This window comes from Chiloscyllium punctatum, chromosome 16, assembly GCF_047496795.1.
Source record: "Chiloscyllium punctatum isolate Juve2018m chromosome 16, sChiPun1.3, whole genome shotgun sequence".
NCBI classification, from domain to species: domain Eukaryota; kingdom Metazoa; phylum Chordata; class Chondrichthyes; order Orectolobiformes; family Hemiscylliidae; genus Chiloscyllium; species Chiloscyllium punctatum.
This window is the reverse complement of record NC_092754.1, coordinates 13,540,530-13,566,580: the sequence shown is the minus strand read 5'-3', so window position 1 is coordinate 13,566,580 and position 26,051 is coordinate 13,540,530. Positions and strand designations below refer to the sequence as shown.

The 26,051-nt window shown below is 42.0% G+C and overlaps 1 protein-coding gene across 15 annotated transcripts in view; it reads right to left on the bottom strand.

The window, feature by feature from the left end:
• prdm16 (PR domain containing 16) overlaps positions 1 to 26,051 on the bottom strand; it is a 704,876-nt gene that overhangs the window by 44,389 nt on the left and 634,436 nt on the right. For 8 of the 15 annotated variants that reach the window (XM_072586244.1, XM_072586259.1, XM_072586251.1 and 5 more), the window contains 3 exons: positions 21,452 to 21,475; positions 21,247 to 21,334; positions 752 to 921 (listed from right to left, as the gene is read on the bottom strand). In XM_072586244.1, the coding sequence (XP_072442345.1) occupies positions 752 to 921; positions 21,247 to 21,334; positions 21,452 to 21,475 (282 nt within the window). The remainder of the gene's footprint in view (positions 1 to 751; positions 922 to 21,246; positions 21,335 to 21,451; positions 21,476 to 26,051) is intronic. The other 7 variants (XM_072586250.1, XM_072586257.1, XM_072586258.1 and 4 more) reach the window with 3 other exon arrangements.

Sequence of the window (26,051 nt, the reverse complement as noted above, 5' to 3'; positions counted from 1 at the left end):
GAGATAATTTTGTGATATTATTAGCATTTTGCGATATTATTAACAATTTATTCATGTGCTTTTGTTCATCGGTTCAAATAGATAGGCTCACAGTACTATTAAGAGCAGACAATGGAATTAATCACATTTACGTTCATGATTAATATCACACAATGTTACTTCAATCTATTGATGCCTTTAAAATGAGCAAACCTCACATGATGTTGTGTCAAAGGATGTGCATTGTCCACAATGTGACGGAAAGTGAGTGTAACAATTCAATTGCTCATGATGGATTTCCTGAGCGTTATGATGGGATTTGATAAAGCTACTAGTAGGAAAGCTGTTTCCATTTGTGGAGGAGACCAAAGCTAGGACCCATAAATTTAAGGTAGTCGTTAAACAATCTAATAAGGAGCTCAGGAAAAATGTCCTTACTCTGCAAGTGGTTATAGTGTGGAATGCATTACCAGGTCGAGCAGTTAAAATGAGTAGCATTGATGCATTTAAGGGGAAGCTAGATAAATACATGATGGTGAACACAAAGAAAATTATTCCAATGAAGTGTGTTAAAGTTAATTGTGATGAGGCACATGCAGTGTGTAAATACTGGCATGGAGCTATTGGGTATATTTTATGTAATTCTATGCAATAATTTAAGTAAGTTGCCAGGAATGAGTACCATGCAGTGAACATAAATACTAAGGAGTTTGCCTATTTACTGTTGAAGGGTTAACCACAGTATGTAACTGTGGTTACAGCTTCCTCTAACCTGCATGTGTAACGCTCCTTTCCTTTGCGGAGGATGGCATCAGACAGTGTGGATGGTGGTGATCGGAAGTTGAATGAGTGATGAGGAGGGGGTTGTAGAGTGCCCATGGTGTCCAGTTTCAGTGTGCCAAAACTCTCTAGCTTTTCTGTCATGGTTTCCATAGCAGCCATCTGCAAAAAAAAAACACAACCTAAATTCTAGGCCTCATGTTTTGAGTGAGAGCAAGAGAAAGCAAGAGAAACTAAACAGTTTCGTTTCTGTTCCTGTCAGATACAATAGCACAAGGAAGTTTTAAATTAGGTCATAGGAACTGGAGTAAACTACACAGGCCATTGCACGTCTTCCTTCGTTCAGTGAAATCATGGTTGACCTGTGTCTCAAACGGTGGCTTTAGGGTGGCATCCTGGCTCAGTGGTTAGCACTGTGCCTTGCAGCGCCAGGGACCCAGGTTCGATTCTAGCCTCTGTGTCGAGGCTCTATTCGATTCTGTGTCGAGTTTGCACGTTCTCCCTGTGTCTGCGTGGGTGTGCTCTGGTTTCCTCCCACAGTCCAAAGATGTGCAGGTCAGGTGAACTGGCCATGCTAAATTGCCCATAGTGTTAGGTGCATTAATCAGGGGTAAATATAGGGTAGGAGAATGAGTCTGGGTGGGTTACTCTTCGGAGGGCCAGTGTGGACTTGTTGGGCCAAAGGACCTGTTTCCACACTGTAGGGAATCTAATCTAATCTAAACCTGTTTGCCCACTTTTTATCCACGTGTCCTTACCCAAAAACACAGAATCACTGAATTGGTACAGTGCAGATGGAGGCCCTTTGGCCCATTGTGCTAGCGCCAGCTCTGTTATGTAGTGCCAATATCCTACCTTTACCTTATATACTTGCACACCATTACTATCCAAAAAGCCATCCAATGCGCATTGCAACCCCCACCTCAATTCTGTATTCACAGGCTTTGATAGTATTCTGAATTTCTATTGCTCAGTGTGAAGTAATCACTGAAAGGCACCATCTGGTAGCTCTTTGCCCTCTAGTGGACATCACTGGAACTGTATAGGTGAGCCAGTTGGAAACAAAACATACTTCACTACTGCAAACATCACCTCATTATTTGAAATTTGTAGATTCAGTGTCATGGGTGGTGAGGGATATTATATATTGAAACAAGAAGAATTTGGTTTCTATATATATATACATCCCAAGGTGTCTTTTGTATCAAATGCAACAAGACCTTTGGTAAGATGCTGTATTTTCATTATACTTTCACTTCACAACATGGCAATTGATGTAAGCCATTTACCTAGTCTCTGCTATGTTTTCAAATATGGTAATTTTTTAACCATAATTTCCTCTCCTTTTTTTCTATAATATTAGCACCCTTAGGTTCAGAGGCTTGAATTTATATTGTGGTTTTCACAACCACTGACTATCTCAAAGGTTTGGTTGCAAAAAGAAATACCTTTTGAAGTGTGGTCATTGTACTAATAATGTGGGAAACACAATTGCCAAATTGGGTTCAGCAAATTCACACAAACAGCATTGTGATAATGACCAGAAAATCCAGTTTTTTTGTGATGATGTTTGAGGGCTAAATATTTCCCATGACAACTGGGATAACCTCCTTGCTCTATTTTAACAGGTTTATTTGAAATCACAAGCTCTCGGAGGGCTGCTCCTTCATCAGTGACTTCACCTGGTGAAGGGACAGTGCTCTGAAAGCTCGTGATTTCAAATAAACCCGTTGGATTTCTGACTTGTGACTTTCGACTTTGTCGACCCAAGTCCAACAGCAGCACCACCTCATCATGGCTCTATTTTAAGGTAGTGCAATGGAATCTTTTACATTCACCCATTCAGACATATGAAGCCTCAATTTAGCATCTCATTCACAAGACACACCTTTGAAAATGTCATGCTCCCTCTGCACAGTACAGTCATAGAGCCATAGAGATGTACAGCATGGAAACAGACCCTTCAGTCCAACCCGTCCATCCTGACCAGATATCCCAACCCAATCTAGTCCCACCTGCCAGCACCCGGCCCATATCCCTCTAAACCCTTCCTATTCACATACCCATCCAAATGCCTCTTAAATGTTGCAATTGTACCAGCCTCCACCACTTCCTCTGGCGGCTCATTCCATACATGCACCACCCTCTGGGTGAAAAAGTTGCCCCTTAGGGGTCTCTTTTATATCTTTCCCCTCTCACCCTAAACCTATGCCCTCTAGTTCTGGACTCCCTGATCCCAGGGAAAAGACTTTGCCCATTTATCCTATCCATGCCCCTCATGATTTTGTAAACTTCTATAATGCCACCCCTCAGCCTCCGACGCTCCAGGGACAACAGCCCCAGCCTGTTCAGCCTCTCCCTATAGCTCAAATCCCCCAACCTTGGCAACATCCTTGTAAATCTTTTCTGAACCCTTTCAAGTTTCACAACATCCTTCCGATAGGAAGGAGACCAGAATTGCATGCAAAATTCCAACAGTGGCCTAACCAATGTCCTGTACAGCCGCAACATGTCCTCCCAACTCCTGTACTCAATACTCTGAACAATAAAAGAAAGCATACCAAATGCCTTCTTCACTATCCTATCTGCCTGTGACTCCACTTTCAAGGAGCTATGAACCTGCACTCCAAGGTCTCATTGTTCAGCAACACTCCCTAGGACGTTACCATTAAGTGTATAAGTCTTGCTAAGATTTGCTTTCCCAAAATGCAGCACCTCGCATTTATCTGAATTAAACTCCATCTGCCACTTCTTAGCACATTGGCCCATCTGGTCCAGATCCTGTTGTAATCTGCGTAACCCTCTTCGCTGTCCACTACACCTCCAATTTTGGTGTCATCTGCAAACTTACTAACTGTACCTCTTATGCTCGACTCCAAATCATTTAAGTAAATGACAAAAAGTAGAGGGCCCAGCACCGATCCTTGTGACACTCCACTGGTCACAGGCCTCCAGTCTGAAAAACAGCCCTCCACCACCACCCTCTGTCTTCTACCTTTCAGCCAGTTCTGTATCCAAATGGCTAGTTCTCCCTGTATTCTGTGAGATCTAACCTTGCTAACCAGTCTCCCATGGGGAACCTTGTCGAACGCCTTACTGAAATCCTTGAATTCTGTGCTCAAGCCTTGCCCCTTGAGGAAAAGTTATTTACAGTGGAGGTCAGGAAAAATAAGATGTACATTTAAGAAAGTGATAAAAGAGCTCAAAGTGGTCTTTGAGCAAGGAGGAATGGTTGATAAAGTTAGGCCTTACATTACTGAAGTGAAACTAAAAGAATACACACAGCTGAAATTATGCAAGAGTAGGCCAGTGCCCTGTGTACAATTGGAAGCAAAAATTAAAGCACTGGTTAGATTAGAAGGATCATGGAATAGGCACATTGTGGTAGTTCATAAAACAAATGGGTTCATTCACATATGTAGAAGATAATAGGGTAAGTAAGAATGATACTTGCTGACTAGGCAAAAGTGAGGACTGCAGATGCTGGAAACCAGAGTTTAGATCAGAGTGGTGCTGGAAAAGCACAGCAGGTCAGGCAGCATCCGAGGAGCAGGAAAATCGACGTTTCGGGCAAAAGCCTTTCATGAGGGGCTTGTTCAGCACTACTCTGATACTTGCAGACTGGCTACCAGTGGAGACTTGTTTTCTAACTTAGAAAGTACTAAGTTAGATAAAGGGAGTGTGCTGATTTTAGATAATATTTTAATTAGCAGGAAGCAGAGAAGGAGACTATTATAAGATTGAACAAAGTTCGAGGCATCAGAGTTTAAAAAGCACAAATGTTGCATCCTGGCATCAAGTGTAACACATCGAGTCATCAAATAGATGATGAAAATATCCACCCAACTTAGGGAAAGGTCGAGGAAATTTTGAAAAGAAGGAGACCTGAAAGCAAAAAACATAGAACATTCAAAAAGAGTAACAGGCTGTGTATTTTTCTTTCTTGAGATTGTAAATTAAGTTGAAGTTGGATCATTAAACAGCTGAAGTATAGGTAGAGCTTTGTAGCTTGAAAATCCATGCAATACAGTGTTGCTTTTTGAAGTGGGGAGGAGGAGAATTTGAGATTCAACAATATTGAGAGTACTGTGAATTATAGGAATTCTGGCAGATGACAGCCCTCTGATTGTTGGAGTTTCAAAATGTTAAAAGCTGAAATACCAGAGCAGCAGAGAGAAACTTCCAGAGCTTGCCAACTGAAAGCATTCATCTCCCCCTCTGTCTGTCTCTCTCTCTCTCTCTCTGTGTATGTGTTTGTGTGTGTGTGTGTGTGGGGGGGGGGGGGGGGGGGGGGGTGCGGGGCAGGGTGGTGCAGAAAACCAAAAAAGCTCAAAATAGGGAATTCTAATAAGAAAAGGCCTTGGTACAAAAATTCAGACAAAAACAGCCTTTTTTTCACCGAAAACAGCATGTCATCAGTGCAACAAATAATAAAAAAAGAACTCAAAGAGACAATGTAATCCACTCTTCAGATCTGGACTTGTGATCTTTGGAATTTTGTTTACCCTGTCTATATTCTTGTCCCACCCGTTGTACTGGTGTCAAACTGTTTGTCTTTTAGTCTGTCTTATTTATGAATAAGTGTGTATGTATTTGGGGTTTTTTAAAAGGCTGTTGTTTACGTTGTGTATTAATATTTTAGAGATTCTTTTTCTCTGCTATTTGCATTATACAATAAATAGTTATCTTTCTGTTAATGATAAAACCTAGTGTGAATTGATTTTGTACTGAATAGTAGTGAGGAAAATTGGTCATCTTGGTGGTTTAGTTGGTATTTTATACATTTTGGGGCAGCTTGGGGAAAAGTGGGACATAATTATCAGCACAGTCTTCAGAGTTAAATTGTAACATTAGGGATATTGTGTATTATTTTAAACTCATTCCAGACTTAACTAAGGCAGTCTGATATCAAACATCAACTGCATCGACCAATTAAAGATAGAATAGATTAGATTGGTCTTTAGTATGTCAGAGAACATTTGAAGGAAATAACAAAGTGTTGACTTGTGTTGCAGCTTTTACCCGAGGCAAAAAAAAAAGCAGTTTTAGCATGTGATGCTTCATCATGGGAGCTGGGTGTCATCTTATCTCACATAATGGAAGATGGTGTGAAGAAAGTTGTAGTATTAGCATCATGGACTCTAAGAAAGCCAGAGTGAGTTACTGACAAGTTGAGGAGGAGGTACCAATGCTCCTTGCAGTGTTACTAAGTTTCAGACACACTTGCACAGTCGAGCTGATCAAGCTGTGATGGTCATATTTGTCTGAGGGAAAAGAATACGATTTCCAGCAGCAGAGCTTCAGAAAGGGGTGTATATTTAATGGCCCATCTGTTCGATATTAAATATAGTAAATAGAACTAATGCAATTAAAATGAAGACTGATTTGTTCTAGCCACTGAGTTACTTGGGGGTTGTTCCCATAAGCAAATGGCACATGGACTCTGTTAAAGAAACTCACTATGAAATGGTGGTCAATATTCTGTCAAAGTTTAGAGAGAGGTTGTTCTAGAGATTTGTCAAGAGCGCACAGGGATGATCCATATGAAAGCAATGGCAAGGAGCTGTTTTTGGTACTCACAGATAGATAGAGATATTGAAGATTTGGAGAAAGAAATGTCAAGTTTCTTTTGGAAGTTTCTTTTAGTTTGATCCAAACTAAGTTCTTTCTATTCCATAGGAGAAAGTGAGGACTGCAGGTGCTGGAGATCAGAGCTGATCTCCAGGAAATCGGGCTCATGCCCAAAACATCGATTCTCCTGCTCCTTGGATGCTGCCTGACCTGCTGCGCTTTTCCAGCAACACATTTTCAGCTCTTTCTGTTCCATAGTCAAATACAAGAAAACCTCCTCCTTTTGGTTGGTGACTATAGCCTGTGGTTAAATGTTATGTTTATGCCCAGAAGTAGCAGCACTTGAGAAGTTGGTTTGCAATATGTAGGTTAAGTTAAAATTCAAACAACACCGGGTTATAGTCCAAAAGGTTTATTTGGAAGTACAAGCTTTCAGAGTGCTGTTCCTTCATCAGGTAGCTACTCTGAAAGCTAGTGCTTCCAAATAAACCTGTTGGACTATAGCCTGGTATTGTGTGATTTTTAACTTTGTCCACCCCAGTGCAACACTGGCACAGCTACAATATATGGGTTGTCAGATGTGATAGAGTTAGATAATGGTCCACAGTTTACATCCAATGCTCCAATGCAGGGTCACAGCCAGATTCGATGCTGTTTTTGCCTGGTGCCCACCCAGCAAAAAACAAATGAACGTCCATTGTTTTTCACTTCTCAGGACATCCCAAAGTACTTCACTGTCAATAGATTATTTAATATTACAGTTGTAATGTAGGGACATTTGGCAGTGGCCCCTGAATAGCAATGAAATGAGTGAACAGCTAATCTTTGTTAATGGCATTGAGCGATAGATATTATTGACCAGGTTAAATGCCCGGCCATCCTTTGAATGGTGCAGTAGGTGCCTCATGTCCAACCAGACACAACTCATGTTGCACACCTCACACAAAAGCCATCCCCTGTAAAATTACAGCAGTGCCTCGGCAATGCAGTCTCGATTATATGCTCAAGTCTTGCATCACATCTTAAATCCACAGATATTCTACAAAGAGACAAGACTAAATCACTGGAGAGGGGACAGGAGTGGGTCACTTTGCTGAATTTTCCCCTCCCCAACACAGGGAAACTGAGGGAAAATGCCATGTTCTGAGCCACGACATATGGTGCAAACTAACTCAATTTGAATTTTGGACAAAAATGAGAGGCAACTGCATGTTTGAACCAGTTTCAATGGCAAAAGCTAATGGGATCAATGAACACTTAAAAGCCACATGCATCCCCCTTTCAGGAGCCCTGTTTCTCTTAGATTACACACTTGTTTATAATCTCAGGCGGGCTCAGACGTATCTATCATCAAATGCAAGGCTACAAAGAGTAGTCACTTCTTGACTTTCTTCCAAAATAAAGCAAGTGGAAATTAAGATAACAGTCTACAACCTGAATGGAGAGAGACGCACTTTATTGTAAAGTCTTGTTTTTAAAATAAATAGGATCAGCACTAAGATAAGGATGTTAAAAACGAATGGAGAGGAACAGAATGGATTCTCAAGTGCACCCGCCCTTTAAGCTTGGCTTGTCAAAGCTCCAACTGAGTCACCAAGGCACAAGGGAGATGTTCAGGCTCTTGGAGAACAGCCATAAGGATTAGCTCCAGTCTTCGCTATATAGAAACATTGGAAAATTTAGGCTCTTCAGATTTCAAATGAGATGTTGCTCAGGATTGTAAATGCTATGGCAAATGTATACTGTATTGACAAAATCACTTTAAACAGCGAGGATAGAAAATGGTGTGAGTTAGACCATAAGATGTAGGAACAGAAATTAGGTCATTCAGCCCATTGAGTCTGCTCTGCCATTCAATCATGGCTGATACATTTCTCAACCTCATTCTCCCACTTTCTCCCCATAACCCTTGATCTCCTTTACATTCAAGAATCTATCTATCTCCATCTTAAATATACTCAATGACCTGGCTTTCACAGCCATCTGTTGTAATGAATTCCATAGGTTCACCACACTCTGGCTGAAGAAGTTTCTCTTTATCTCTTTTCGAAAAGCTCTTCCCTTTAATCTAAGGCTGTTCCCTCGGCTCCTGGTCTCTCCTAACAATGGAAACATCTCCCCAACATCTATTCTGTCCAGGCCATTCAGTATTCTGTAAGTTTCAATTAGATCCACCCCCTCATCCTTCTCAACTCCACTGAGTATAGACCCAGAACCCTCAGAAGTTCCTCATGTGTTAAACTTTTCATTGCTGGGACCATTTTTGTGAATCGTCTCTGAACACGCTCCAGGGCCAGTAAATCCTTCCTGAGATATGGGGCCCAAAACTGCACTCTAAATATGGTCTGACTGAAGCCTTTTAGAGCCTTTTATATTCAACTCCTCTCAAAATAAATGCCTGCATTGCATTTGCCTTCCTAAATATTGACTCAACCTGCAAGTTTACCTTGAGACTGGACTAGAACTCCTGAGTCAGTTTGCACTTCAGACTTCTGAATTTTATCCCCATTTAGAAAATAGTCCATGCCTCTATTCTTCCTACCAAAGTGCATAACGTCACACTTTCCCACATTGTACTCCATCTGCCACTTCTTTGATCGCTTTCCTAACCTGTCCAAATACTTCTGCAGCCTCCCCACCTCCTCAATGCTACCTGTCCCCTACATATCTTTGTATAGTCTACAAACTTAGCCAGAATGCCCTCAATTCCTTCATCTAGATCGTTAATGTATAAAATGAAAAGTTGTGGTCCCAACACTGAGACGTGCGGAATACCACTTGTCACAGACTGCCACCCTTTTATCTCCACTCTCTGTTCTCACCAGACAGCTAAGCTGCTGTGCATGCTAGCACCTTGCATCCGCCACCATGGGCCCTTATCTGACTCAGCAACCTCCTGTGTGGCACCTTGTCAAAGGCTTTCTTGAAATCCACATTAAACCATAAAAATCAAACTTTGAGTTGACACTCAAATTCTTCTTTGTACAGTGAGCAATCTGTATGTGGAATAAACATACATGTACAACACTGAAGACAAAAACATTGGATTCATTGATGAACTAACTGAATGCTATGAAGAAAGGACATTTCAGTTAGTCTGGATAAATGGACAGTGATGTACCAATCCCTTATCAAATGATTTTAGAACTTGTATTTAACTTAGGGTTTGAAAACGGAACTGATTCCCAATGGATTCAATAAGGAAATGGTATTCCAAATAAGAATTAGAAGAAGATGTAAGGGAGTTGATCAAAAGTACCACTGACAGTGTGAGTTTTCAAAGCTGAGGAAAATTGTTGCTAAGATACAGCAATAATCAGGGGTGACTTTAATCTTCACATTGATTAGACAAATCAAAGTTAGCCTGAATCTTGACTTCATGGGGTGTAGAAACTTAAAAATCACACAACACCCAGTTATAGTCCAACAGGTTTACTTGGAAGCACAAGCTTCTTCATCAGGTGATTGTGGAACATGACCGTACGACACAGAATTTCCCAACCACCTGATGAAGAAGCAGTGCCTCGAAAGCTAGGGCTTCCAAATAAACCTGTTGGACTATAACCTGGTGTTGAGTGATTTTTAACTTTGTCCACCCCAGTCCAACACTAGCTCCTCCACATTGTGAGGTGTAGTGAGGATTGTTGCTTAGAACAATACCTTGTGGAACCAACTAGACATGAACACGTTTTAGATTCAGTAATGAGACAGGTATAATTTTAGACCACTGTGGTAAAGGATCCTCTAGGCAGGAGTGACTATAACGTGGCAGAATTGTGCATAAAGTTTGAGGGTTAGAAACATAGATTTTGTTGGGATATCTGGTCGGCATGGATGAGTTGGACCGAAAGGTCTGTTTCCGTGCTGTACATCTCTATGCCTCTAAATAAAAAAACATGGGCCTAGAACTTACATAAGAGCAATTACAAAAAGCTAAAGTGGACTGGATAAATAGCTTAAAAGATAAGATCATCTCATAAGGTGCTGATAGAGGCCATTCAGCCCATTAAGTCTGCATGATCCTCCAAAGAACATCCTACCCTTTGCCTATAACCCCACATTTACCATAGTTAATGCACCTGAACACTGTGTGTCAATTTAGTACAGCCAATCTAACTGACCTGCATATCTTTGCACTGTGGGACGAAACTGGAACAGCCACAGGAAACCCACACAGACACAGGGAGAATGTGCAAACTCCACACAGATGGTCAGCTGAGGGTGAAATCACATGCAGGTCCCTGGCACTGTGAGGCAACAGTGCTAACCACTGAGCCACCTTGGTAAATGCTGGGACCACAACTATTTTCAATCTATGTTAGAAATCGGATGAAGGGACTGTCTGTATTGTAGCAAAATTTGCTGATGATACAAAGATAGGTAGGAAAATAAGCTGTGAGGAAGATGGAAAAAAGTCTGCAAAGATGGGTTAAGTGAGTAGAGGTTGGATCCTTCAATTCAAGGCTGAGTTAGACAGATATTTGATTGAAAGGAAACAAAATGCTAAGGGTTATACAGGAGAGTGGAGTTAAGGTCACAACCAAATCAGCCACAATTTTCTTGAGTGATAGAGCAGACTAGTATGGCTCCTGTTCAGTCTGTGCTGCTGCTGTTGGTGGTTGTGAGGGCTTCAGAAGAAAGGAATTTGATAGGAAAAACTGAGTGTTACCGGCTTTTATCACTATCCTATTCCAACTCTCCAAAATATTTTTAAATTCTTTGAAATGACACCATCTATTATGTCTCAACCTTTGAGCCTATATTGAACTTTTGACTGAGTTGGTAAAGTTCAGGTAATTTTCTGCAGATGCTTCATAAGGGAACAGAAACTGCACAGAGTTTCTGTCTGTGCGTTTCTGGTTGAAAGGACAGATTCAGTATCTCTATCTGTGAAGACAAACAGAGAGTTCCCATTATCCTTGCTAATCTTCTTAAACAACCCCAAAAAAAGTCCGCAGCTAACACCTGTTTGGTTAACATTCTGTCACAGAAACTTGGATTTTAGGACACGGACCCTATCATTCTCTTATAGATGGCCGTGGTCATGCACTGTATTTACCAGCATTTGTATTTCTATTTCTGATTTTGAGCCATTATAGTTCACTTACAAAGGCAATAAGGCGCAACCTAATCCTCGAACACTATAATCTCCAAATTATATGTTGAGATGTTATAGATTGTGCATTGTATAACAGCTCCATCTATTCTTCAGTGAGTTCTACAACAGAGGTTTGTCTGTTTTTGTTCTTGATGTTTAAGGTCCACTGCTACATTTTTTTTGGAAGAAAAGCCAGAAGTTATCTTAGTATCTTGGCCAGCGTTCATCCTTGAACTAATATCATTAACACCAGATTAATAGAAAATTCATTTCACTGTCATTTGAGGGGATTTGGTGTTCATAAAATAGCTGCTATGGTAATCTGTGTAATAGTTTAATAAGTTATATTGGAAGCAGTTTGGCATATCTGAAAGAAGTGATACAAATGATATTTTTCTCTTTTATCTAAGTTGATCTACAGAATACAATTTGCAGTCTCCCTTGCATTTCTTTGATTCCAAGCATTGACAGTTGTCAGAACATTCAAGAAGGTCAACACCCTCGAGGTCGAAGAAGCCCGTTTGTTTGGCACCCCATCCACCACCCTAACAATCCATTCCCTCAATCATTGATGCACTGTGACCTCACTACGTTTTATCTACAGTACGTTCTGCAGCAACTCACCAAGACTTCTTTGGCAGTACTTTGCAAAGCCCTAACCTCCATCACTGAGAATGACATGGAAACATACATGTGGTAACCCCAATATCTTGAAATCTTGCTTCAAGTCATGCAGCACATTCAACCTATATCGCTGATCTTAGCAGTCTCCCCACATCCTCAGTAATCTCTTGGAAGAGGCCGTATATGACGAGAGAAAACCGGGGCCAAATCAGAGGAAAATAAACTGGAAGTTTCTTTGCTGGCTCCCCCTGAAGTATAGTTAGACTTACAAAGAAGCATGCAACTCAACCTGTTTACTCAGCATGCATTTGGTCAAATGAACAAGCAAGGATCTTAAAACAGAGGAGCAGAAATTAGGCCATTCAGCCCATGGAGTCTGCTCTGCCATTCAATCATGGCTGATATGTCTCACAACCCTATTTTCCCATTTTCTCCCCATATCCTTTGATCCCCTTGATACTCAAAAACCTATCTATCTCAGTCTCAAATATACTCAATGACTTGGCCTACACAGCCTTCTGTGGCAATGAATTCCATAGATTCACACTCTCTGGGTGAAGATGTTTCTCCTTACCTCCATTCTAAAAGGTCTTCCCTTTACTCTCACGGTGTGCCCTCGGGTCCTCTTCTCTCCAACCAATGGAAACATCTTCCAAACATCTGCTCTGTCTCGGCCATTCAGTATTCTGTGTGCTTCAATTTGATTCCTCCCTCATCCTCATAAACTCCATCGTCAAACGTTCCTCATATGTTAAGCTTTTTGTTCCTGCAACCATTCTCATGAACCTCACTTGAACACACCCCAGGATCAAACTCCCTCTGGAGTTAGTTTCTTTTAGCTGGATATTTGCTATGAACACTATATAATTGGCTTCAGCATCTATGTAGAGGCAAGCCATTTGTGTGGGTTCCTGGTCAGGATTGACATCCTATTGGAGGTAATTCCTGATGAAGGGCTTTTGCCCGAAACATTGATTTCGCTGCTCGTTGGATGCTGCCTGAACTGCTGTGCTCTTCCAGCACCACTAATCCAGTAGGTCCTATTGGAGGTACAGGTGCTTAGGCATCCGCTGGTGGGAGAATGCAGCTGGGTTGTGACTTACCTGGACAGTAGCTAACAACTTTCCTGAATTGACTGTGGTTAACAAATGGGGAAGAAAAAACAGATCAAGCCAGGGAAAGTAATTGTCGAATTGTATCCCAGTAAAGATATAAAAATGTATCCAAAATAAAGATGTGGAACCATACCCCAGCTAAGGATGATGAAACAGACCCCAGGTAAAGATGTAGAAAAGTGCCCAAGGCAAACACTCAAGAGAACAGGAAGGGAAAGGAAAAGAGAAAATTACAGGAAAGAGAAAGAATATGTTCGGAAATAAGATTTAAATTGAAGATAGTATGATTTCTTGCAACAGTTGCATCCAGCAATTTAGTAGTCCCTAGTAAAACATGATTGTATCACAATCAGTGATAAAATTGGAAGGGAAATGGTAGTAGCGGAGGTGCACGCAAGGAGAAACAAACTCCAAGTCGCTGGGAAATTAAACATTGCCCCCTTTTGAAAACTGAATTGTTTGAGTGCGGGTCAGACTCTTAAGTGTGCTGCCTTTTGAATTCAATAGCTTCCTTAGAATTCACAATAGCTAAAAGGCTAAACACTTCCCTTATAGATCTGTGCATGACATCACCTCCAAACAGCAGGAAAGCTGTAGGAAGCCATATATCAGCTACTATATTTTCTACAGTACAAATATGAGTAACCTCCCTTAGACCTTTTGCATGCTGTACAGCTATTAAACAGGCTCTGGGGAATAACAGCGCTCCAAAATTGTTTAAAAGTTTTTATTCGATCAACACAAAGTAGCGTTCGTGAAAACATAAACTCTTCTTTGATATTTCCTTTGTTTTATTATTTTTTCCAGAAAACTATTTGAAACACACAAAAATGGCTCAATATACTTTGCCACTCACAAAAACAAATACAGTAATCCTAGTGTTCATCTTCAGAAGAGGGCATAATCAGAAACCATGAATTACAAAGTACTGAGAATAACTTGCTCTTTACTGAATTTTAAACTCAGAGTTGTGAATAAATCAAATAAGGAATGAACAACAAAGGGAAAATCAATCATTTATAAAATAGAATTCCATTAATAATTCTTAGACTTGGTCATTGCTTTTTGCAGAGTAGGCTGTTCTCAGTTTGTGTATCACCTTAAAAGGTTCGATAATTTGTGGTCATAACTCTCTTGATCTCTTGGATTATGGAAAGGAACTAAACTACAGTTTTATAAAATGTTGTCAACAAAAAAGAGGCCATTTAGTCCATTCTGTCTTCTAACTCTCCACTAAAACAATGCACAAAATTAATCCTCATAACTCTCTCTACATAGGCTTGCTTTTGTCTGTTTCAGATATTTTTCAACTTTCCCATAAAAGATGCAATGGGCTCTGTTTCAATAGATATTTATGCCTAAAGACTTGATGCTCCAACAATTATTTGCTGAAATGAGGTTTCTTTTAACTTTCCACACCCCATTCTTATGCTTTTAGTGCCACCTTTAATTCTTATTCCTGATCCAGGAACATTTCTCCACACATCAGCTCCCAACCTCGAGAGCATGCACATGTTGGGTGAGGAACAGGATGAAGATTGAACTCGACCCTGATAATCCTGCACTCTGTCATGGTCAAAAGGTCTACAATGCTGCAAAAGCTGAGCAGGTCTGGCAGTATCTGTGAAGAGAAATCAAGGTTAACATTTCAGGTCCGGTAACCCTTCCTCAAGACTGATCCCTTCTGATGAAGGGTCACCGGACTGAAGCATTAACTTTGATTTCTCTTCACAGATGCTGCCAGACCTGCTCAGCTTTTCCAGCAACATCTTTATTTCTGATTTATAGCATCCGCAATTCTTTCGGATTTTGTCTCGAATGCTGTTGGCTCGTGTGAAGCATAGCATTACTGATAGCAGGTGACATCTAGTCCCAGTAATCAGGACGAGAGGGTGGGGGAGGAAGAGGTGGGGGAATCACTTCTTTTGCTGGTTAATCTATTGTGTGCTTTTATCACCACAACACTACATCATTATCTGTAAACCTGCGCCTTCTCACTTACAGCTACTGCCCTATGTACAAAAAAGTATCAATGCAACATTTACCCATCAGTCTTGTTAACCAAGGATGTGCTCCTAAGCTATAAAACTCAGAGAGTGGTGACAGTGATCGCTGCAGCTACTTTGCAGCTGAAAGTCAGTGTCACTCAGGTAAAAAATGGATTAGCAAATGGACCAGTCGGTTTGGTAGCCCCACTTTTCTGGCTCCTTTCAGGAATCATGAAGTGCAAGGACCTGACACTTTTGGCAAGTGCTTGTGAAATTCACAATGCTCGGACACCAATAAGTCACAACCAGCCACGATATTTTTAAGCATAGACACGATCCTATGGTCAACTAATTGCAGTTTCTGCAGAAAATTGCATAACTGTTGTCTGCTTTTTGGGTTCTGGATTAGTGGTGCTGGAAAAACACAGCAGTTCAGGCAGCATCCGATGAAGAGAATCCCTGATGAAGGGCTTTTGCCCGAAACGTCGATTTTCCTGCTCCTCGGATGCTGCCTGAACTGCTGTGCTCTTCCAGCACTACTAATCCAGAATCTGGTTTCCAGTGTCTGCAGTTATTGTTTTTACCTCTGCTTTTTGGGGCTGTGTTGGGTGGTCTGTGCTTCTAGGTTCTTTATTACAAAAATGACTACACTTCATCAAAATACTTAATTGACTGTAAAGGGCTTTAAGGTGTCTGGTAATCATAAAAAAATTCCCATGTAAATACAAGTCTGTCTTTCTATATACAAACACAAAGAATTATCATTAGACTGGGGAACTTGTATGAACAGAACGATTGAAAATTTAGCTGATTCCAATCTTTGTACAGGAAAAAGAAAGCTGAGAGTGCACACTCATCAGTAAAGCTGACACCTGAGTAAATACCAGAGCAGTCTTTCCACTTATCAGTGTTTGCTTGATCAGCATCCCAGCCACAAGCTTAAACATCCAAAAACCTCCAGTGAGGCTGCAGTGTGTATTTTCTCACAGGATGCACTACACCAAGAATTCTTTGGCAGCAGATCCTACGAACTGGCACCTTCCAAAGTACAAGGGTGACAAGATGCATGGAAACATTGTCCTTGTTTACGTTCTGTGCCTTCAGGGTCACTGAGCCAAAACCCTGAATTCCAACCCCCCCCCCACCAACCCCTGCCTTACTGCAGTGTGGGAGGACCTTTATCAAGACAGTTCAAAACAGTCCTGCTCCCTTCTCAAGGGATAGTTTAAAGTCAACTGTGGCTTCGTTGGTAGAACCCTTGCCTAAGAGTCAGCCTCCCCCTGCAGGATTTGAGCACCATCATTTATGCTGACACTCCAGTGCAGTACTGAGAAGCTGTGTTTCAGATGAGATATTAACTGAGGTCTCCCCTTCCCTCTCACTAGATACAAAAGATCCTATTGTTTTACTTTGAAGAAGAAGAACAGAGCAATTGTTCCTGATCATCACAGCCAAAAAAAGCTATAACAGCAAGTCTGTGTTTCTTTTTATGGTCTTTCTGTTATTTAGGAAATGCTATTCTTGTCATAAATGCCTTGCTCCCAGAGTGAATAAAATAACAAGCTGTCCATTTTGAGAATATTGGCCAATTTTTGTGCAAAGAGGACAGTGATATCAGTCCTTGCCATGTCTTTCACCAGCTTCACACCAATAATTGTCAGTTTGTGAACCCATCTTCCCTCGACAGTTTAGAATCTTAAATCTCTTACTGAAGTCTCCTGTCTCCTTGAAAGATTGCTCATCACTTAGTTTTCTTTGTGTCACAGAGCTTCCTCGTGACTCTTCACTACATCCTCTCCCTTGTGTTAATGTGTCTTCATGACCAAGATAAAGATAGCAGGGACAGCAGCTCACGCTGATTTCCTCCCCTCTCTGTTTCAGGACTGGTATAAATGATCGGAGAGCCCCATTGCAGAGGTCAGCTAACTCAATACTAACTGGGAATCGAAGCTGACATATTGCTAGTTTGAGTTATGGTTGTGGAAGGTTCACCTTCAAGATGGCCTTTTAGTCTACAACGTGAACAATTCTGTGCAGACTGTGCCCAAGTCAGGCGTCTCTATGTCCATTCTTACACATGGCCTCAGAACGAAGACTTATTGGGGTTACACAAGAAATTGCCGTAAGATGTTAGAGGCTATGGGCTGAGTCTTATTTTCTTTTGAAACTCGTCAAGTTTCATGGAGGGGTTTTCCCTGCGAGGTTTCTTGTTACATCTCACCTCATTTAATAACAGCTTCTTCCTCACCAATCCCGCCCTCCACCACCCCAGCAGCCACACTGCTGAGAGATCCTGAAATGGGCTGGCATCCTTGGCACTGATGCCATCTTTGAGCGAACGCTATGCACCTGGACCAACACTGTCATTCCGGAGCTGCCTGACACGGTTACTGAGATTTACCCCGGACGTGCCAGACAATGGAAAATTGGCACTTCAGTTTGTGGGCAGGAAGTGGGAGGTCCTACTGGATGGGGTGGGACATCCTCTTCCTCCAGAATGGGCAGTGGAGGGCATATCACCAGATCAGCCTGGTCCAAGGTCGCTACCCTGGGTTAAAGCAGTCTGAGGTGTCTGGAACAAATCTCAGCACTTTAGGAAAGGAAGGATAACATCCTTCTCCATTTTGCCAGTGAAAGTGCCACCATCTTCCCTCTGATACCTCATACTCACTCGATCTCTGCCATTGGAGCCATTTCCCACCAAGGCTCATGCTTTACCCCTCTCACTGTTGGCTGCAACATCTTTGTTCTCTCGCTGCCACACATCCTGACCCCTGACACCACTGGCCCCACACGCCCTCTGTGCTGCCAACTCACTTGCTTGGGGACACCTCTCCACTTGCACCAGCTGTTCCACTCACTTTCATCTCCCTTAGTACCCACCCCTCTCTCATCCCAGGAGGAAAACAGCCCACAATAGGGTGGAAAGAGTCAGGAGGGATGTTTTTCTCCCCATCCCTATGAGGAGAGGTCCCTGACTCTGATCAGCCTGACTGGCTAACAACATGCGTTCTAGCCTTTGGACTGGTACAGCAGGCTGCCCTCAACTTCGTTTGTCAGGATCCTCTGATGGAAGGCTATCTTCCTTTGGACTGCTGACAGTCCTGGCAAGCTTCCTGGATTTGTGTCTGCTCTACTCAGCAAGGTCGTTCAGCAGTGCTGTCAGCCTGGTTTCTCAGGTTGCGAGGCAATGTGTAAAAAGGCAAAGTAATGCATGGCAAGCTGGGGATGCTATAGCATCCAGATAGACTTAGAGCGAGTGAGTGCAAAGTCAGCAAGTGAAGAGCCTGGAGACACAGCCTGGTCTAGTTTAGGAGCTGAGCACATGTCACTGAGCACACACAGTCTCTATGCTGCAGCATTACAATGTGAATTATCAGAGCAGCCCTGAGAGGCAGCAGTGAACTGTAGAAGGGTCATGTAAGCAGATAGGAGATGTGCCATAAGAGTTCCAGAAAATGTCACATGCCCATGGACATGGGATACAAGTGGCTGGTGCCCATTGAGTGTGCCCTGAGATGTTGGTTACAGTTGAGAGTGTGGTGCTGGAAAAAGCACAACAGGTCAGGCAGCATCTGAGGAACAGGACAATTGACGTTTCAGGCAAAAGCCCTTCATCAGGAAGCATTTTTGCCTGAAACGTCGATTGTCCTGTTCCTCGGATGCTGCCTGACCTGCTGTGCTTTTCCAGCACCACACTCTTGACTCTAATCTCCAGTCCTCACTTTCGCCATGTTGGTTACATTGTCCAGCATGGAGATTCTTGGCAGCAAGTGGTGAGCTGAGCCACTCTGACTTTGACATTGAGAATCGTTGCCATCCAATTTGCTTGTGCAGGGTGGTATTGAAAGAAAGCTGCAAGTTAGTGAGTTGGAATTGCTGTTAATAAATTCACTGACTAGAAATAATCCCTCTTAATAGACGCCTTGCGAGAATCTCAGTTACAGTTTGTCACCAAGCAATTTGAGGAATGAGTGGGTCTGGTGACCAACATCTGGATCTTAAAGGAGGAGATAGGCAGGGAAATGAAGAGGTTTGTGGAATATTCCAGAGCTCAGGATCAAGACGGTCGAAACCCTGTCTGACTCTGGTAGAGGGAAAAAAAATCTGAAAGGTGCAAACAGCTACAAAGGGAGGAATCCAGAGATATTTTACTGGAGGTTACATTAGTAAGGTTGGAAAAGCCAGGGGGGAGATTTGAAAACCTAGGGTGACCATTATAAAAATTTGAGCAGAAGTCTTTCATAAGCAACTGCATATTTGGACGCTGTGTTCATTCAATTTGGGTGCCAGATCATACACTCTAATGCTAGCAACTCATGCCAGACTGTTATCCCAGGGGCAGACTGCAAGGGAGATAACAAACAGGAGAAAGCAGCAAGGGAGAGAAAACTCCACTCTCTGCTTTTCCACAACTATTTCACTCCTGTCAGACTCGGATCACAATAGAGGCAGCCCACAGCTGTTTACCTCTTTCCCCGGCTGCTCCTTTCTCACAATTGCCACAGGCCTTGCCTCGCTCGCCTCTGTCCATATCTGATCATTCCCTGTGTGCACTCCATTCTAAGGCACACAAACACAGGATATTCCTGCCAGACAGGCCACCTCTGTCAGCCAGACCCTCCACTAAAATCAAGGGAAGTTATTAAAGCGACAGACATGGGAGGCAGAACAATGAGTGGACTAAGTTTAGCTGTGAAACCTGGTCAGTTGTCCCCCATTTACAAAAGAAAAACCTCCTCCGTGTTATTTATTGAAGCTGGGAAGAAAAAAAACATATATTTGCGGTGGGTTAATCTGAAAGAGGCCTTCGAAAGTGGCAGCTTAAACCAGGAGGTTTCGTTGAAAGATGATCATTTCCTCTGTGCAAGAAAACAAGGCTAATGGCACAGAATTAGGAATTAACTTAAAACTGGTTGCATTGCCCAGACTCTTACACCTATACAGTACCTAAAAAGAACTGAAAAAAATTAAAATTCTCCAAACAATTTGTCAGATGAGTAACTATCATTCAACAAGTAGACACTTGAAAGTGTCTGATTTTTTTTTCCCACTGGGGAAGTCAATATTTAGAAAAAGAGGTTTTTTTTAGAATCATGAAGGGTTTTGAAGAGGGAAAGTTTATGCTTTGGGAGATAGTAATGAGTAATCATCAATTTAAAATAGTCACTGGGAGAGGAGACTTCACTCAGCCAGTTTTTGAATTTTGGAATAGCTTGCCTTAGGGAATCGTTGAGGCAGGGACCATGATATATCTCTCTCTCACACACACACACACACACACACCCTCAGGCACAGGACACAGGCAGGCACACACACTCACGGACACACACACACTCACGAACACACACTCTCACAGACACACACACTCTCACGGACACACATGGACACAAGTGTGCACAGGCACACACACACGGACACAGGCACACACACAAGGCACGGACACACACATGGACACAGGTGTGCGCGCACACACACTCTCATAGACACAGGCACGCATACATGGACACAGGCATGCACCCACACATATAGACACAGGCACACATACAAACACGCACATATGGATGCAGGCACACACATGACATATCACATACACACATGGACTCAGGCACACATAAATCAGATGCACGCACTACACAAACACACACATACACTACACTACACACACACACACAAACTACATGTGCATTACACAGACACATGCACGCAACACACACCTGCACTACACAGACGTTCCTAGATTTTTTTGGTAAAAAGTAGATAGACCATCTGCATAAAGACAAATAAAGGGCTCTGAGAAGAGATCAAAGTTCATACAAGACAACTCTGGTAGAGTTGGCACAAACAGAAGGAGCTGAAACATTTCTTTCTATGCTGCTAAGTCAAAGGCAATGAAAAGAGAGAAATTCCCTGCTTTTTCTTTATGTAGCTGGTTTTTGATTTAACAACACAAAAGGAAATTTGTTGTACATACAAAACCTCTCTAATTAAAGTCACCACACAGATCCATTGCAGAAAATGTTCCTGAAGATAAGAGCTTTAGCTAAATTTCTCAACAACAAAAAAACAAACCAATGTGATCTGAACATACCTGAGGGTGGAACAGAAGTGGGTTCGGGCGCAGATACTTTTCCTTCAGTGAGTTCAGGGGATCCATCATTTTCCTTTTCTCCACCCTGCTGGACCGAGAAGTAAAGAGTTAAATCAACGCCCAGCATTTCCCAAACCAAGCTCCTACCTCGGACACTCAGGACCAGTTTAGAACAATGTTGTCTTAAGGAAAGATGCATACTTACGCTGTGTAATGCAGGTGGTTCCAGCTGAAAGAGAAAAGCAAAGGTTGGGATGAAATCCTGGCTGTGGACTCTTTGGGAGTAACTTGTAGGGAAGAGGGCTGCCTCCCTTCCCTTTTAACCTCACAGCTTTCAGCTACAGAATGCTCGAAGTAACTGAACTTTTAGTCTTGCGCTTACTCAGTCCCACATGGGAACACTGAACTTGCCATGGATTTGGACAGGGACCTATATTTTGGGACATGGGGAACGCTGGCAGGGCCATGGCTGCTATCCTGAAGTCATCAAGAGTCAAGCCCACAGCTCCAGAAACATAAGCCAGACCAGACAATATACCAGATGGCTGCATTTAATAACAATCAAGTCCGCAGTCATTATCTTTTCTGCTCACATTTGACTTTATTGATTCAGTTTCGTAACTAACCAGAGCAGGATTTACGTGCATGATTTCTGGGATACTACTAGAGTTCTGTAGCCATTACACCATTCCACCCACTTTCTCCACACTATCACTTGAAAAATCAATGCAAGAAGAGGGTTTCTGCAGGGCACTAGAATTCTTTCTAAGCTTACAGATGAAAGGGTATCCCTGTTCTTAAGAAGTGTTACACTGGACTCAAAATATCAATTCTCTTTCTCTCTCCTCAGTTGCTGAGTTTCTCCAGCATTTTCTGTGTTGGTGAAAGGGTATCCTTACCCTCCTTATCCATCATGATCCCTGTTTGGAATGTGCTTATGGGCAGTTCCCTCAGCAGCCTTTTAGAATCTTACTCATTCTTCATGTTTGTCACCTAATGTTGGGAGAAGGATTGTGCAACTTGACCATGGAAGGCGCACCGCCTCATGTGGGCAATTGCTAAGTTTCCATTACAGTTGACTGGATAGTGATTGGGAGCTGGAACTCTGGCTGCATTCTTTTATCCCGATTCCAGGGTATGCTGAAGCTGCATTGACCCTAATCTAACTGAGATCAAGCAGATCAGCACAAACCAGGAATTGTATTAGAGCCTTTGTGATCTATGTAGCTCATTTGGAAGAAAAAGTCATTAACTCATTGAAATATTCACCTTCTCCACTTCAGTCTAGAGAGGCAGACCCTTCAATTGTTCTCCTGTCAATGGGGTATTTTAAATGTCATCTAACTTGTAACTGCTTCCAGAAGTGAAATCAATTTTATCATAATTCAAGAATAATGTTTTCCAGTGCAACAATTATATCAGTGCAGTTAATTAATCAATTGCTAATGTGGCTCAACATTTCCCAGCCTTAGCAAGCCTTACTGCACAGGCTAACAAGGCACAGGACCTGGTACTCATGTAAACACAATGACCTTATTCTTCAGCAAGCTATGTTTTATAAAATGGTCGTCATCACACATTTCTGCTTGAATAATCTTGTGGCCTTTGTAATTTTTAATTTTTATCAAAATGGTGTGAACAATGAGTGTTGGCAGGTCGTTGGCTGCTGAAAGGCATCTTAACCTGATGAAAGGTATGTACGCTATTGACTAGTTCCACAAAAAACAGACTGCACAAACACAACAAAAACACGCAACAGCCTGAAACACACACACACCCGCAGACGACCTAACACATACATATACCCACACACTAACATGCAAGCTCACACATACAAATGTACAAACACTATCACACACAGAAATACGCGAAGACATATGCACACATTAACACACATGCACAAAAACACATGTATGCAAATACATACATAGACACACTTCTCTTAGCCATCCAGAGCTCTTAATCCTTTCACTTAAGGCTCCCTCTTCAATTCCATTGTCACGAGTATCTCTATCACACTTCGTTCAGAAATTTAAAACATCACCTTTCACTGGTTTAATGTTTTGATTTCTTGCCCTGATGATCTGATCAATTTGATCTGATCAATCTGATCATTATTTTGATTTAACCATATTTACAATATTTAATACTGTATTTGCTTGCTCCTAACCTCCTCGTTTCTCCAATCCTTTTCTCCCAGTTCATATCTCCTTTCACACTAGTCAGGAAGCTCAGAAACTTTGAGAACAGTTGCTGTCTGGCACACCAAATTAAGGGAAGCTCAAATTTATAATTCAGCATCTCCAGATTTGAACAACTGTGATGCAGCAACAAATTTATAATGCGATGAAGAAAAAAAAGCATTTGTTGAGGACCTTTGTTGTATGTATATTATGCAGCTCTAGTTTTAACACAAGGGCTCAGTTTTCCATAAACTGAGAGAATGAAGCATGGTAGTTACATTCCTGACCTGTTCACGTCCTAGATTACTGAATCAGCCTGGAGTTAGAGGGCTATGCTTTTGCATTACTTATTATACTAACAGAACTGAAGGTTACAGAGGCTTATATGGACAGGACCATCATATTTTGTATTGTAAAATACAACATTCTTGCCTCTTCTAAAGGCCACAAGGTCTAAATGACTGTGCATTGGTCCTATTTCTCTTGACTGTTAACTGGCAGTCAGATATCAGATCTATCCAGAGATCAGAAAAAGAAGCATGAAATGACTTTCTTTTGGTTTTGAAGGCTGTTTCTTATACATGACAAAATCTCCAGTTAAGAATGCAAAGCATTTAAAAACAAAGGTTGGTGAAGTTTTTTTAACATTATTTACTCTGTGTGTGTCTGGATCTTTGCAGAGTAGAATCATAGAATTCCCACAGTGTGGAATCAGGCCATTCAGCCCATCGGGTCCATACCAACCTTCCAAAGATTATCCTATCCAGACCCACTCCCTTACCCTATAACCCCCCATTTCCCATGGCTAATCCACCCAGCCTGCATGCTGTGGGACACTATATGTGATTTAGCATGGCCTATCCATCTAACCTGCACATCTTTGGACTGTGGGTCGAAACCGGAGCACCCGGAGGAAATCCACGCAGACACGGGGAGAAAGTCACCCGATGCTGGAATCAAATCCAGGTCCCTAGTGCTGTAAGGCAGCAGGCTAGGCACTGAGCCACTGTGCCACAGTATTCTATAGTAATGTAATGCTTCGCACAGATCAGCAAAGCATTCCAAGCTGTGTCAGGTGATAAAGCAGGACTTGATATCCAAGCAAGTAATTGTAACCATGCACATGCGTTTTGAAATTTCTCTCTGCTTTTCTCCCCTCCTTTCTTGTCCTGAAGGCATGTGAATTAAAGCAGATCAGGTGCAGACAGGAGAGGGCTCTCTTGCCCAGTTGACCATTCTTAGGGCCTGGGCCATTGCATTGAGAGCAGACAAGCAGTGTCACTGGTGAATATGACAGCCATATACAATGCTGTCCTCCTTGCCATCCTACCCATCTGCAAACATATCCCTGCTCACCTCCCACCTCAAGAAAAGGTTGGGATGGTGGTTGTTGGGGACTGAGGGGAGGGATGCTGGTGCAGTGTGGGGAGAAAGGGACAACATAAGAAATATAAGCAGGAGTAGGCAATACAGCCTCTCAGGCTGTTCAACAAAATCCTGGCTGGTCTTCCCCAGGACTCAACTCTTCTTTTGTGCCAACTCATCATAACTCTCAACTTCACAAAATTTCAAAAATCGATTGACTTTCTCTTTAAATACTTGCAGTGATCTAGCATCCATAGCTCTCTGGAGTAGAGAATTCCAGTCACCACCATCTAGGAAGAGAAATTCCTTTGCACCTCCATTTTAAATGAGTGTCTCCTTATCCTGTAACTGTGTCCCCCGAGACCAAAGTTCCCCACGAATGGAAACATTGAAGCATCTACTCTGTCAATGCCCCCCCCCCACCCCACCTCAGAATATTGTACATTTGAGTAAAATCCACCCTTCATTCTTCTAAACTCCAATGAATAAAGGACTAATCTGTTTAGCCATCTTGATAAGGCAACCTTTCATCCCAATCAGCCTAGTGACTCTTTTAAACCACGTCCAATGCAAATACCTCTTTTCTCAATTTCTTAAAAAATGCTGTACACAGTGCGCCAAGTGTGACCTTACCAACAGCCTGGACACTTGTAACAAGACTTCTCTATTTTAATACCCCCATCCTTTAGCAATAAAACCCAAAATTCCATTTGCCCTTTTAATTACTTGCTGTGGCTGCATGCTAACTTTTAATCTTTGATGCACAAGAACACCCAGTTCCCTCTGCACTGTACTTCTTTTGAGTTTCTCCACAATTAAATGACAATCTGCCTTTGACTCTTCCTCCCAAAGTGCATGACCTCTAGCTTTTCTATGTTAAACTCCATCTGCCAATTGTTTGCCCACTCACTCTATATCTCCTTTTGTACAATCACAACATGCCCCCTCCCAACTCTTTGTATCATCATAAAACCTGACTACAATCCATTTTTCCCTCTCTTCCAGGTAATTAATATAGATAGTAAATGACTGAGACGTTCAGACTGATCCTAGAGGAATTTCACTAAGTACATGCATCCAATCTGAAAAAAACACATTCATCTCAATTCATTTCTTTTCTCTGTGTTAACCAATCCTCAATCCATGCTAATACATTGCCCTCAATACTGTGAGCTCTGATCTTGTGTAATAAACTTTTATGTGGTGCTTTATTGAATACCTTTTGGAAATAACTGGGAATAAAATGCCTTCTGGGAG